General features: G+C 37.0%; 1 protein-coding gene across 1 annotated transcript in view; it reads right to left on the bottom strand.

Moving 5' to 3' along the window:
- LOC134753970 (DE-cadherin) overlaps positions 1–16,937 on the bottom strand; it is a 372,368-nt gene that overhangs the window by 55,161 nt on the left and 300,270 nt on the right. The window contains exon 12 of the mRNA XM_063690045.1: positions 5,760–5,916. Within this exon, the coding sequence (XP_063546115.1) occupies positions 5,760–5,916 (157 nt within the window). The remainder of the gene's footprint in view (positions 1–5,759; positions 5,917–16,937) is intronic.

Below are 16,937 nucleotides of genomic sequence, written 5' to 3'. Positions count from 1 at the left end.
AACAGAATGCCATTGTTAGTACAGGTAAGTGAACGAGCTCAGTAGAGATAGCGTTAACTATACCACTATTACCACACTTTCTTATCGACAATAACTTCTACCTCACAAAAGGGTAGTCCCTAACACATTTATTCTCATCAATCTCAAGTCTCAACCTATTCGAAAACCTGCTCTAACATTAACAAACAAACTTTCAAATCAATCTCATGCCAATCAACCCGAAACGGTTTTTAAAAGGTTCCATTTTAAATATGGAACAATATTTTTACATCGTTCGCCAGGGGCAATATCCGTAGATGGGTGACAGTTTTCTTGATTAACACGCCAGCCGAATAGGGGACACTAGGGCTGATTCTGATACATATTACCTAAGAGATGTTCTGATAAAATTACTGATGCTTTACTTGTCCGTTCGCGCGACTATACTTTAAAGGGAATCTGACTATTATGAAATAATGATGCAGGAAACATTAAGAATAGAATAGAATAAGATTTCATTCGTAAGCACAAACAAACAAGACGTTACATAGTATAAAAGAAAACATAAAATATGATTAAAATGCCACGAAATGCCATCAGCATGTTGCTGGTGGCTTCCAGCGCTGATCTGATGAGACCAAAATACTATTAAACACATCACTAACACCTTATAAAACAAAGTCCCCCGCCGCGTCTCTCTGTTTGTTTGTGTTCTTATGTTCGCGATAAACTCAAAAACGACTGAACGGATTTTAATGCGGTTTTAACACGTTGGTTAAAAAAACGCACATATAAAAATAATGAACCATAATAAACTTTAAGGCTGGTTGTACATGCAAAATCGGTTCATAATGCTAGTTATACAATAAAACTATTTTCAAGTAAAGACATACGCAATAAAGCTACGCCGCCGTCGCCTTCGGGACTATTATAAATTCAATAAACGCTATATAATCCGTTTTCATAGTTGTATATCAAAGTAAGAACAGTCAAATAATTTAATTTCCTACCCATTTTGTACTTTATCACAGTGACAATAGTAATGAGGTCTCTAGCGATTTTCATATTGATTGTCACTTTGACAAGGTACAAAATGGGTCGGAAATTAAATTATTTGACTGCACCTTTTAACTATGAAATTCTAATAGTTTGACTCACCAACCTATTTCAGGAGACGTACTTCGAGAGAAATCCAGAAGCCTGCTAACCCTGAAGCGACTAAAATTGGATCGGCACTTCGCAAATAAAGTTAGAGCTAGGCCGAGCGGCATTTATTGCATTTTAACTGGACTAATTTATCGGAACTCGATTTTGGGGAGTTCTCTTTAAAACTGGATTCAATGAGCCAGCAAAAGGAAGTCTAGACGCGTACTTTGCCGGGTTTTTAACCCGCTTAGTAATGGGGTTACGTCTCTTTTAGAAAAGCGTAGGAATCTGTGGGTAGTTCTAATGAAAAAAGTTATGCCGTCTGAGTCTTTGGAGGACTGGGTTAGAATCTGAAGAATAAAGCTGGCGTGAGATTTGTACATACAGCTGCAAAAGGGCATACCCACTATGAATGGAATTCATTGCTAAAGTCAATATTTTCATATAAAATCCGCGTCAGCTTTTATTAATCAGCCTATAACAATTTACAAGCCTAATACTTGGGATTTATACTTACAAAGCTACTACTAGTATCGACTATTATGTACCTAATTACTCGTACTTATTTACTACATTTTGAAACTTATTCACTGCTCAGCTACGGACTCAGCCTTACGACGTCTTTTGCTTCCACACCTCTCTGTTGCCCGTCATCTCATCATTCACTTGCGTTTATCATCTCTCACACAGTCCATTTCCATATTTATTCATTTATATTTATTTGTAATAACTTTACCATCACATGATTTTCATCCCTCCGCATCACATAATGCCTTATATGAACTCAAAAGTCAGTATTTTTCTAGCAAATTTATTCAAACTAAAGTTCATTACAATTTAAATAGTCCTAATTCAATCTTCCCAAGTTATTTTAATGTAGAATACATACGAAATTGCGGGTAAAATGCAGAGAACGTTGTTACTATATTAAAATTCATACGCTGCAGCTCCCGCGGGTTGATATGTTGAATGCACATTGCTTTTCTACTTCAAATAAGAAATAACTTTGAGGAAATCAAGTTTTATTTAAAACTCTTCTTTGTTATAGTATAGTGGTATAATTACAGACATATTTACGATTAAATTTTGAAACGTAATAAATATAAAAGCCTCGGTAGACAGTACCATTTTGCACCATTTGAAGTTGAAACTAGGTCCATGAGCCAGCGCGCACAAGTTTTTTGCGGGAACCGTCTGGTTGACGTAACTGCTGGTGACCGAAGAGTTGGCGGGCACAACATATCAGCATTGCTTTTGCGATACAACGAGGAAATAACTTAATTACACTCAGTACCGTTTACCATAAGAGCACACGGGGCCCGTGTCCAGGGCCCCCTTCTTCAGGGGGCCCCGAAGGACAGACAGTATCAGTGAGCAAACAAGTCTGATCGGGTCGGGTGTTAGTTTAATTCGCTTTCTTTACTTTCCAAAAAGAAACATTTTATTTATTTATTATTAAAACAGGTACAGTCAACAACCCTTTTTAGGGTTCCGTACCCAAAGGGTAAAAACGGGACCCTATTACTAAGACTCCGCTGTCCGTCTGTCTGTCTGTCACCAGGCTGTATCTCATGAACCGTGATAGCTAGACAGTTGAAATTTTCACAGATGATGTATTTCTGTTGCCGCTATAACAACAAATACTAAAAAGTACGGAACCCTCGGTGGGCGAGTCCGACTCGCACTTGGCCGGTTTTTTAAGTACGTAGACCTTATTGTGCGTTATTTTTCTTTGACCATTGCTGTTTGTTGAAGTTTTCTGTTTTTTGCGACAATAAATGGCTTTATTTTATTTTTAAAAGGGCCCCAAATTCTTGAGTGCCCAAGGGCCCCAGCATAGCTTAAGACGGCCCTGATTACACTATAGTATAAACCAAGGCTTACTGGTACCTAGGTAGGAAGAATCAACCCAAAGGAACGGGATTATTCGATTTTAAATTGTTAAATAAATATATCTCATCTAATCTTTAGCCCGTTGAGTGCCAAATATAACTGTATTACTCGTACTAAGCTCCCGACGACGAATCGATGGCAGCATTGGCAGCTGACCGTATAAAATATTCACCTGTCTAAGTAAAATGTCCATTTGAAACAGTCAATTGATAATCACATATTTCAGTAAAATCCAGTAAAAACGACGACGTTTTCTTTCAAAACTGATTGTTGTTCCAGTTTATCTATAAATCTTTCACGAGTCTTACGCGCCCCGGGGAACAACTCCCTCTCAAAAATATGTATACGTTTTGCAACCTTATTTCCTTGGAATAAGGTGTGATGTGTAGATGTTTTTGACGGTAGCGTCTGACCGTTGCACTGTGTGCCCCGTTGCCCTCCGATCGTGTTCGGTTACACGAATGAAAAGATATGTTTATTTACACTGATTCGAGATTCGAGCTTCGGAGAATATATTGAGAGCGTGGGGAGCCATACAAATTTATAAGGTTTCTCTAGAAACTTTCAGATATTACTTACTGGTTCAGTTTCATAAGGCCAGGATTACACTTGTAACTTTTACTTACGTAAGTAGGGACAAAGCCATTTGCTAGAATGAGATAACTATATTCATATCTCATTCTGTAGTATAGCTGTGTCCCTACTTACGTAAGTAAAACTTACAAGTGTAATCCTGGCCTAAGTGCAATGTGATTTTTGTAAGCGCGGAGAGATCAATATTCAGTGTTTGTTGAAAAACACTTTCGTGGATATGGACATGTTTCTTTAGAAGTCGCAGTCAATCTTAATTAACCGTTTCCTGTTATGAAATAAAACTATGAAAACGGATTATATCGCGTATATTGAATTTATAATACATCCAAAAATAAAATGCAATACCCCTCTACAGACTGCAGGAGTGTACAGGCTGGACTGTGAGTGTGGCCTATCATATGTCGGGCAGACGAAACGGAGCATTTCCACTCGGGTGAAGGAACACATAGCTGATGTCAAGCACCGTCGACCTAGGTCTGCTGTCTGTGAGCATGTCATGGATAAAGCCAATCACTCAATCAAGTTTGATAAGCCTCTGGTTCTTGCCAAGGAGAAGCGTTACATACCCAGAATGCTGCGCGAGGCCATTGAGATTAAGAAATATCCAAACTTTAATAGGGAAGATGGCTTTTCTCTACCACCAGCTTGGGATCCTGTAGTCCACCTGATAAAGGAGCAAGCGAGACATAGACTGTGAGACCGTAGTGTTGGATGATGCTGGACATTCTGATGTTTTGAAAAGATGTGTCCCGCCGAGTTTGTTGCCGGTCCCATATTGGGATACCCTCCTACAATTTAGGAGGGAATTAAATCTTCTCGGGTCCGTGGTGTAGGGTTGGAGCCGGCATAGTTTATTTTTATCGCGTATATATATATATCTTTACTTGAAAAATAATTATAGTGTATAACTAGCCTTATGAACCGATTTTGCATGTACAACCAGCCTTAAAGTTTGTAGTCTATGATTGTTCATTATTTTAGTATGTGGGTATTTTTGCATTTTTGTAATTTTTCCTCAGTCACCCGTTGACCACGAACGCTGTAAAGAGTTCGAAACGTCGGGATGTATTATAAATTCAATATACGCGATATAATCCGTTTTCATAGTTTTATTTCATGAGTAACTATCGCGGTAACCGAAGACAATATTTCGTTTCCTGTTATTTGATACATGTACCTACCCACGGGGAAAATTACCCTGATACTCGAAACCGATAACTAGATTAATGTTATATTTAGTGAAGTATTTATAACTTTGGAAAATAACATATGACATCATCACTTGGCATTGAAATATGTGGCGTATACCAAATCTGGGTACCTACTAACAACAGCAATACACAACAGGCAAGACTTTAATCTCAGCATCGGAAGACTTATAATGTTATAATATTTACTAATTGTCAATTAACGACTATGATACTCATTCTCAGTCACCTTGAATCTGGAATTTCTACAGAATATCCAACCGTGGCTGAATCGTTCAGTGCGTTCGTGCAGTAAAGGTAAACGGGGACCGCTCTCCTTACGCTGCGTCTTACGTAAGCGAACAACTCGCGAACGCGAAGCGGCGCGGCGGGCCCACGGCGTTCGCGTTCGCAACGAGATCGCCCACGTAGGACACTTCTATAGGTATCAAAGGATTGATTCACCCCACGCATCGCCGCGCCGTGTTGTTCGCCTACGTAGTACGCTTCGAGAGTCGTTATCTTTCGCCGTCAGGGTGACCACCTCGCCTGGCGGCTCGTCCTCGACCAGCGGTGTCAGCATGGTTGCATATTTATCACCTGTCACTATGCCTGTTACTTTCGCACTTACATACTTGTTAGAACGTGACAGGCATGGTGACAGGCGATAAGAATGCGACCATGCTGAGCCTGCAGATGACAGACTTCCTTTTTGCAATAACTAACTGTCAATTATCAGTACGGACGCTGAAACTCACCTTGTATCTGGAATTTGGACCGTATATCCAATGACGAAGCCGAATCGTTTAGTGCGAAGGTAAACGGGGGCCCGTTTTCCTTAGTCGTAATCTTTCGCCGTCAGGGTGACCACCTCGCCTGGCGGCTCGTCCTCGACCCGATGACGGACATCCTTTTTGCAATAACTAACTGTCAATTATCAGTACGAACGCTGAAACTCACCTTGTATCTGGAATTTGGACCGTATATCCAACGACGAAGCCGAATCGTTTAGTGCGAAGGTAAACGGGGGTCCGTTTTCCTTAGAGTCGTAATCTTTCGCCGTCAGGGTGACCACCTCGCCTGGCGGCTCGTTCTCGTACCAGATTACGGGCTCCGTCTGAAATGGCAGAACGATCACATCACATCTCACGTTCACATGAACCCGCCGCCAAGAAGCCATTCGGTGCTCTAAGCTTAAACTTGGATTATTCATAAACAAAACAAGCCAACATCATAAACAAGTCTGCAAAAAATCTGAACTACCGGATTTGACGCAAACGCTAAATGTATGAAGTTACTGTATTACATAGAATACAATTCGATTTAATTACAACCCGCTTTCCTACAAAAACCTCAATGATACTTTTAATGGAAACCGATCCTTCCCTCGTTACATTTTCTGTGAGAACATTTACGCTAGCTCGCGTGCGAGCAAGTTTTTTTTTATTATTATAAACTGATCGGCGATTGGCCCTAGTCACACCTGATGGAAAGTGAAGACAGGGCCTAAGATGGAGCTCACCGGTTCAGTAACAGCCTATTCACTCTTGTTTTAAAGAGACCGAGGTCATATTGATCAGGGAATACAGATGGCGGGAGCGCATTCCATTCCTTAGCCGTCCGTACCAAAAAGGAGGAGGCAAAACGTTTCGTCCGAACGAATGGAATGTGGACCACGAACGGGTGCATTCGCTCCCCGCGCCTGGATGTCCGATGAGGGAAAGGGGAAGGTGGGATCAGGTCGTGCAGTTCCTGTGCGCACTCCCCAAAATGTATCCGATAGAACACCGATAGGCAAGCGACTCGACTGCGATGCTCAAGGATCTGTATCCTTGACTTGACAGATGGGTCATCGCCAAAGAGTATATGAGCCCGGCGCTCTATTGAGTCCAGGGCCGCCAGCTGATATTTGGCAGATGCACTGTATCCAACCTCTGTATGTATTTCCTAGTTTTATTTGCATGAAGGAGTTAATTTCAGATATCTAATTACCCGCTAGATGTCGCTGTGCCGTGCGTGAAGAATCCTAGTTCGCGCTGATAAGATTTTTCCGAGAAACATGAGCTTTGGCCGGTACTTATTATAGTCAAGGTGTATCACAGATACCTATTTGTTACTAAGTTATTAATGTTTCATAATTATGTATTTTAAGTATTTATCTATATCTATTCATTATATAATAATATATCGTCGTTTAATTCCCACAACACAAGCTTTATTTAGCTTACTGTGAGACTAGGTAGGTTGATTTGTGTAAGAATGTCCTATAATATTTATTTATAAGAGTACTTTTACTTTTATTCCTTTTTTACCCACTAACCCACCAAGTTTCGGTCGTTAGTGAATACAGGCATATAGTAAGGGTAAATGTACCTATACTCGACCCATTCATCAATTGACCGAATCGATCAAATCGCCGATCTTTTTTATACCTCGCAATTTCAACGAGAAAATCAAACGAAACACATCTGATACGTCGACGGCCCAGTTAAAAAGTGAATTTATGTACTGGTAAACTTATCTGTTTCAAAATCGTTTGGTTTTCGGTTTTTAGCTTGATTCCAGACTTTCTAGTATATTATGTTCACTACTTGTAATATCCCTATGATTTAAGACCTAATACTAAGTTGGTTCATCTGAAATGGAACAATCTAGTTCGGAAGTTTTTGAAACGCCACCCTAGAAGCGTATTTAAATAGGCTTTTAAAATATAATATTCATAAACTGAAATAAACTTGAAAATACACAAATTAAAATATTTTCATATAAAATAATTTGTTCTTAGAGTATATTCATCTCGGAGCGCCTACCGCGAAACTCGTTCAATCACTTGAATTAGGTACCTTGTCGTATTTAAATAGACGGTTGTACTTGTAATGGAAAGTAATACGATTTATTTTTATATCTCAATAAAGGCTTATCAAGTAGGTTACCGCAAAGTTTTCACGAAATTCAAGATTACTTTATACTTAACTAGCGACCCGCCCCGGCTTCGCGCGGGTAGTTCAACAAATTTACACAAAACCTTTACAAATTATAAATATATACCTTCCTCTGAAATCTATTAAAAAAAGCCGCATCAAAATCCGTTGCGTAGTTTTAAAGATCTAAGCATACATAGGGACAGACAGCGGAAAGCGACTTTGTTTTATACTATGTGATACGTGACAATACGGACAATGACATCGACCAATATAGAGTAGATTGTTGCTAAAAGTTAATCTTTATAGGTGGGGAGCCAGCGATGCTAAATGTGTAGTTACTCGTAGTAGAGACTTATTGGAATCGAAAGATTAGATGATAAGAAGAAAAAAAAGTTATATAAAGTTTTCTTTTCTAGCGAGCAGGTAAGCGTCTACAGATTTTTTTTAATTTCGGAGGGGTTGGTGGAGGGTTAAAAAAATCGTTAAGTAGGTAGATTGTGGATTTGGTCATTTTCGTCCAAGTTAATCCTATAATTTTTTTATAACTGAATATGATACTTATTTGTACGCATTTTCCTAATCTGACGACCACAAGTTCGACGCCCGATTTTCACATTGTAACCGTCAAATTAAGAAAGTGCGTACAAATAATCGTCAGATTTAGTAATAGCACAATTATAGCATTAATTTGGACTAAAATGACCAAATCTACAATCTGCTTAACGATTAGTTGAACCCCCCACCAACCAACTGCTCAACATAGACGGCTAAAAGTGGTAAAGGTAGACTTCACGGGGTAGCAAGATATCACTCATATCTTAATCTGACGCGCTCGAGTATCTACAAAAATCCCCTCTTGGGCTCCCCGACTATTATCCACGCGTACTCCGAGGATAAGCTCAGGTTTTAACCTATTTAATAATCTTGCCTACGTGTTGGTACATTAACCAGAAGGGACATTGGGACTAGGTAGGCACTTATCATATTTATAATGTATGTATCACAATCGAGTTACGCTCTTATTTTCAGAAATAACATGTAATTTAAAATGAACATTCAAGTATCATAATTATATATATTTCTGGTATTCATTTCCGCTAATAGAAATTGTAAGTTACATGGAAATTATTTTCTATGAATAACAAATTTGTATAATGATTAGTTGAACAAATGCCTATTATTGTACTGCCTACAACCTATTATTAGAAATTAATAACACGAGCCTATTATGTGTCGTTTTCAAGCAAAAGGTACCACAATGCCGCTTGCCATAAGGACGCTCTGACAGGTTTTACGTATACAATTTTCGTCCTTATGATAAGCGACAATGTGGTACCTTTTGATTGAAAACGTCACATAATAGGCTCGTGTTATTAATTTCTAATAATAGGTTGTAGGCAGTACACAGTATTCGTTCGCTCTAAATATTTCAGGTAAAAAAACTCTGTTATAAATAAGTAATGAGACAGAAACGGTAAACAGTAAACAACATTTTTGCCATCATCGCTGTATTCGGCTGAACAAAAATTTATTAAAAAAGAAAGAAAACATGTATGTTTTCTTTATACTGAAGTTATTTCCATGTTCCATTTAAATGTATTCCATTTAGGGCGCGGGAATGGAAATTAAGCTACCCTTTCTATATCAGGGTCCGGCTGGAGATTGATTCAAATAAAAAATCGAAAACACCAAGGCGCAGATTACTTAGATCATATAATACTAGCTTTTGCTCTAAAATTCGTCTGCGTGGAATCAGTAACAGTAAAACAGTAACAGCAGCTAGCTAGAGTAAGTTTAGCGCCTGGATAAAGTGTAATAGCAATCATTCAATTTGAGCATAAGCTTAATTGCTTGACATCAATTATCAGGCAATTCATTAAATCAAAATTTCACCCCCCTTTTCACTCTATAGGGATGATTTCCGACATAAAAACTATCCTATGTCCTTCCCCGGGACTCAAACTATCTATGCCAAATTTCAACCATTTTGAAAAATTTCCACAAACCGGATCGACAAACAAAATCTATTTAATCATAGAATCTGGTCACAAAATTTCACGAGAATCGGTTGAGAATTGTGACCTGTAGAGGAGAACATCCGGACATACGAAAGCAAAATGCCCGAGTCAAAACGTAGACCTTCGCTACGCTTCGCTTCGCTGAATTCAATACTTCCTAAGACACTTTACATCATTCTGATCATGGAGACTGTATAAAGGAGCCAAATCTCTATGTATGAAAAGTAATTAGGCGGCGCCACCATACACCGAAATACTACCAAAAACAACCTACGTAATTTGGTCGGGTTATTTGTTGCCTTATATGGTTCATGTTATACTCATGTCCCAGAGCCTAACTAGCGCCACCGAAGAGATTAGGAACTATTATTTAAAGCTTAACGCGGTCACTTTTACAACAATTCTGCCATAAGAGATTGCGATCCTTTCTATACCATCCATAATTCTGATTTTGGTCGCACTTTTGATATTTGACAGGCAATCTTGTACATTGTAGATTGTGCTTGCGATATGGTGGGACAAAATAACAAATGACAGTTCGAGAATTTAATTTCCTGAAAATGACATATCTGTTATATTATTAATATCTGTGTTAGGTGTATTGGCGGAATAAGGTGGCAACTGGGTAATGCCCAAGGCGATTCTTGATAAAATGGAAATTATGTTCAACAGGGAAATCAGAGCTAACGGGAATATTGTAGTGCTTTAGTTCTACCCTCTGTCTGAATTTATGTAACGCCATTTCGCTGAAATGGTCGCAAGTGGAATGTTGGATATCATAATCTGGTAAAAAGGTTTTTATGAGCCTTCCTTTGCCTTGTGTCCTAAATATGTACACAGTTTTCGCTTTAATACGGTTAGAATAAGGTGCAAATTAACGTAAACAAGGTAATATTAGGATGTTGGCTGCATGAATTATATAGGTATACGTTTTATCTTTTGTGTAAGAATGAGTAAAAGGCAAGCTACTGTTGCAGTGTTGCGCTATCGAAATTAAATTATACATATTATTTGAGATTAAACTTAAAACTTACTATGAAAACTTAATTGAGGCCCGATAACATTATTAACATTTGAATTTTCTTTATTTATTTTGGGTCTTAGGTTAGGGTTTTACAATGTGCGTATAAAAGTAAAACATAAACATAAACATTACAAAAAATATATAAACACATTATAAAAAACCTAACCTAAGGTGCCGCCAGCAGCGGGGCAAGGCCCAAGCTGCCGGTGGTCAGGGCCGCAGAGAGAGGAACCGGCGGACTATCCGCGCCGTGTCCAAGATCACCGCCTTCTGCATCTGCATCCAACCACCTAGCCTGATTGGGTTAGACTCTTCGCTATTAGACCGTTCGCTGAAACAACTATCGGGACAATGATCGTCGAATCAACATCCCACGTGGCGGTTATCTCGCATTTGAATTATTATTATGTATTTGCATAGAGTAACTTATACTAGAGCGGTACTGTCATAGTAAATTTTGTAACCCCAGTAAATTCACTGCCATCTGTCGACACACTTTAAAACTAAAAATAAATATTTATAAAAATACGATAAAATGTATTTAAATATGGATAAATGATTTTTTTATTTGCATTAATTATTTTTATATGATTTTGACCCATGTTCTTTCACTGGTATGCGTTAAAATTATAAATAACAAACGAAACAGTCAACGCCCTCTATACGAGTGTAGGCCAAAACTAGTGGCGCCATCTGACCGAGAATCAAATTTTCGTGATTTTCGAGGCACGTTTTTTCCTTAGACTGTATCCATCTATTACGGAGTTATATCTATCTTTGGTATTTGTATGGGGGTAATATTTCACCCCAAAGGGAATGCATTTCACTCGAAACTAAACACACACGGTGTTTTAGTAACATTGCAACTTCATTGACCTGCTTTTAAGTAATCATGATATTTTAGTACCCTCGAGTAGGAACCTATTAAACTGTAAGGATGGGACCCAAGACAGAAGTAAAACACAAGACTGTCGGTTAAATACTGAAGATATAATGCCTTTATTTAAAAATACAATCATTTATATACTAAATTATCTAGGTTAACTATGAATCACACTACTTGGGAGGTCTACACGTGAAAGGTGTCAAATGGTTATTAGAGAGTCATCTTACATTACTTTCCGTATATGGATTACATTCCTAACCTAATATGGGGAGAGTCGTCTTACATGACTCTCCGTATATGGTACCGCTAAGCTATATGATCCTTATGATCTAATTACATGTTATTTGAATCCTTACCTAATATTCTATACCTACACTTCATCTCCCTCCTTTTGGAAAAGGAAAAATATATTATTGAATATATTTTCTTTTTTTTTAACATTTTTTATATTTTTGTTATACATATATATATTTTACACTTCATTTTTTTTGTGACATTTTTTTTAATAATTATTTATCCATAACACAAAAATAATATTCATATGTCTTCCACTATAATAAGTATGGTTCATAATTATGCTAAAATAAAATTTTACTTACATGTTAAAATAAAACCATTAATAATACAAAAATCTCTTATCTTAATAAAATTAAACTTATTTGATAACAAAGTAATTCTTAATTCAATCTCCTTTTCTATTAATTCTCTTATTTCTCATTGTCATTGTCATTGATTAATACGCGTATTAATTATTTGTCACAATCCTAGGTACCTTAAATTACACAGGTTTTTTTTCATATTGTCAGTATGCATAACTTTTCATAGTATCGTCTTTCCTATTTACTTGCAAGAAAATAATGTTTCACAATTTATTTATGTATCTCTTTCTCTTTTATGACGTCTTCACATGCTTATTATGTTTATTATTTGTGTTCATACAATTTCTTTTATAAAACATGCACTGTATGCGATTCTCATTGCAAGGGTATACAGCATAATTATCTATTCTGTAGCGCTACAATATCTCTTCAATATATCATATATTCACTCATTTATTATTTTATTCATTATTTCTTTCATATACAATACATTACATACAAGGTATATTTTTATTATTATTTCTTTGTTTAGTGCGCATATATTATTTATACCATTAATTATTACTTAACAGGCAGTTCTTTTAACACTTCCTTTCTTTAACAAACATACCACGTGTCCAAGGACCTTCACGAAAGGTAGCTCGACCGAATCATGATCAGGTAACAAGGATTTCGTGCCTGCCCTTGTATCCCGGTGTACCTTGCTACATTGTTTTAATTCGCACAACAGTTCCCTTCGGGCCACTGAAGCTAACGAATATCATTATTACCGCTCTCATTATTCTCATATAATCTCTTTTAAAATAATTAATTTTCCTCATAATCTAAAAACAATTATTATCCGCTTCATATTACTCACAAACCATCAAAACTACAACATATAAGGATTTAATTCGCTCTTAGGTGATCAGGCTAATTACATCATAAAACTTATCTGCTTAGCTTTGCCATCTTTAACACAACTTTATAAACCTCACAATTTGAACCTTCTATCTTCGCGAATTTTCTCTTTAAACCAGTCCTTTATATTGTAATAACTTCATTTTCTAAAATAATCATTTAACATCACTTTACAAAATGTTACCTACGAACATTTAATTTTCCATATCCCATAGTAAAATAATATCAAGTTTTATTTCATAGACATATCATAATATTTAACCTTTTTTCGTTTAATCTTTGTTACATATTATATGTATTCCACGTTTAATTTTTCTATATATATCACTTATTTTCTTCCTCGTTATTTGTTTATTATGCATCAAGTCCGTGTTAACAAAGTCAAATCCGGTAAAGTCATATCTTCTTACTATAAGTATCCTATGTATTTTCCTTCATACTTGACATATATCTACTTAATTTACCTTATAATAAAATAAACATTATAAAATCAATAAATTTAATGCATTTCGCCTAAGAATCTATTAAGAAGAAGTTAAAAGAATGTAATATTTCTATTTTTAAATTTATTGAATCTACATCTAAGAATTTAACTTGTTTTTTTAAATACATTTTATTAACCTTAGATATTTGCAATAAAAAAAATAACTACCCTGAAAATACAGCTTGTTATGACAGTCAAATTAAATATCCACATGTACACTCTTAAAAAATAATTAAAATCTCGAACACAATTATTGAGTGTACCTTAATATAATAGGAGTCCATTTCTTCTTGTCTATTTGGGTCCACTTAGAGTCATCCAGCCGCGCCCACAGCTTTCGTTACTGGATAGCAATGACTGTCATCAGTCATCACTCATATCACATACACACATGGCAGTCTTGGTTCGCGGATATGCACAATACTTTATTTATCCGAATAGTTAAATCACGTTTTTACCTTCACGCTGATAGATTTCTCACAAAAATAGTTTTATTTACGTTATATTAGCAAACCGGCGCTGGTATATCACTTGCCTTCTTGTCCATATTATGTCTTGCTTTATTTAATTTTACGTATGTTTATCACTAGAGTCCACTTTTCCACAAATTATTTTAGTTTATTTAAATTATTGTTTGTTTTTTACTTTCAGTTTTTGCTTTTTGATATTTTAGTTTTTCACTGTTTTTTTTTCTTGCGAATGTCCACATATTAAGAGTTTTAAATTATTTTCTTGAATTTTTGCCATTGAAGCGCGCCCTGCCAGTGCAGAACCACCTACTGCACCGGCAGGCGCCATATCGCGTAGACTTTACGCCACTGGCAGGGTCGCCATGTAAGGATGGGACCCAAGACAGAAGTAAAACACAAGACTGTCGGTTAAATACTGAAGATATAATGCCTTTATTTAAAAATACAATCATTTATATACTAAATTATCTAGGTTAACTATGAATCACACTACTTGGGAGGTCTACACGTGAAAGGTGTCAAATGGTTATTAGAGAGTCATCTTACATTACTTTCCGTATATGGATTACATTCCTAACCTAATATGGGGAGAGTCGTCTTACATGACTCTCCGTATATGGTACCGCTAAGCTATATGATCCTTATGATCTAATTACATGTTATTTGAATCCTTACCTAATATTCTATACCGACACTTCAAAACATAGGTAAGTGAAATTATGCCCTAGTGGCTGTACGTGAACGTGTACTAGTTTGAACATTACGAATAACTTCCTAATTTCACCAGACACATACGTATGTACAGTCGCCATCAGATATATCGGAGCGGCCGAGGTGCTTTCAAATATCTGAACACGCCTCTATTGTCAAGGCGTTAGAGTGCGTGATTCTGATGGCTACTGTACACCCGTGTTGTTTGTGTTTAGATAAAGACTAGTAGCAAAGAGCCTGCTTTTTTAACCTTTTGGACGCCAATGACCGATATATACGCACCGTAGGTTCAACGCCAAAGACCGATTAATCGGTCATAGACCACAGAGCAACATAGACCTACATACATATGCATAAAGTTCATTTTCAGTTTTGACACTTCGGTGACGTGGCGTCTGGATGACTCAAGAGAATGATAGTCTTATTGCGATTCCTGTAAGAGGAAAGAGAAAATAGTGCCATGCTTTGTCCTTATCACCGACCGGGTGGCATCATAGGTAGGAGGCGAAGGCGAAATGCCGAAATTTATAAGAGTGAAGGAGAAAAAATCTTATGCTGCCTAAATTTTATATGAATATTCTTTCTCTTACCCGGTCGCTCGGTGGTGCGTCTATAACTACTTGTATATGCTATGTCTATGGGATGACTGCTTTTATGTTTGACACGGTGTCGAAAAGGTAAAAAATAAGACAACGAACAGCCCTGAGCCAGAAGGCGAAAAATCTCCTTATATGATCATGTTTTTCTAAGAGGCGTTGATATTCGTAGACGTGGAAAAAATATATGTAGTTCTTGACTATATTATCTTTAACAACATAGCTTCCGATACACGAATTATGACACTTCGCTCGATACAATGAATTCCCAAAGTAACCTCTAACTCGGACTTTTAATCCTACTTTACTCGGTTATTTATTATGTGATACTATAAACAAAAAAAGAAGAAAAAACTATCTTAACATAAATAGTAATTTCATAGCTTTAGAATTTCGATATTGTAAGGTAACGTTTTCAAAATAAATAAAAACCGACAATATTCGATCAAAATTGACACTTGGCGCGTATGTTCTTTCCCGTTCTTTCTTGCGAAATGTGACAAAGACAGCGGCAAACCGATGGAACGGCCTTAATATTTGAAATGTTATATCTCCACAAATAAAACATATATTTTGAATAGAATCGGTTGGAGGCTATAAAGGACAAACTATACGTACCTACTTGTTATAGACATATTTCTGAACTGACAAAACGATCTACACTATTCTTCACATACATAATAACTCCATCATGACCACCAAAAACCAAAAATTATCTTCTAAGTAACTCGATTTGAACCAAAATTCATTTTTCATCTCCTACCGCAGCAGCTTAATTCAACCAGCCTATTAGTTAACCCTAGCTGATACCACCATGACACTGGACTGGATAGGTACATATGTGGTATTTTCTATGAAAAGGGACCTTATTGTCGATGGCGCTTACGCCATTATTAACGATGTTCCAATACAAATACAATGCCGCGCGACGCTGTGCGGCGTAAGCGCCATCGACAATAAGGTCCCTTTTCATAGAAAATGCCCCATATAATCCGGTCAAAGTGTACACCAGTAAAACGTCGAGCATTTTGCATGTAGATTACAATATCAGTGGGACAACAATCGGCGATATTTACGATACGGAAATGTCCGAAACTGTGTAGGTACTTTAGTACGTATCGTACCAGGGAGGTATTCTAGTTTAAAATATTAAAATTTAGGGGGCCTACTACGAAAGTTAACTAATGTTTGGAAATAATCACGTCACTTTTCGTTGCATTTGTCATCATCGTGTTTACTTTTCGATTGGTTTGAGTAAGTTGTTTAAAAACAGTACTGAGCGGTCGGCAAAAGGTCGTCAATCTGCTGTCGCGGGGAGAGGTAAATGGAATCGGGGCGGGGCGGTGCGTGGCCGTTCTGTAAGATATTACTATTACTTATTCTGTGATAAGGGTCTACGTTCGAATTCAGACTAAACAAGCATTAAATCTAAACTTAAGAGACTACTTGTCAGAAATAAATGATGCAATACAATACAATTAAATACTGCTGCAGTAATGGGGCGTAACATTGCTGCCGCAAATGTC

This window comes from Cydia strobilella, chromosome 1 (assembly GCF_947568885.1).
Source record: "Cydia strobilella chromosome 1, ilCydStro3.1, whole genome shotgun sequence".
NCBI classification, from domain to species: Eukaryota; Metazoa; Arthropoda; class Insecta; order Lepidoptera; family Tortricidae; genus Cydia; species Cydia strobilella.
Note: the sequence above shows the minus strand (reverse complement) of the source record. Positions and strands in the feature narration are given on the sequence as shown.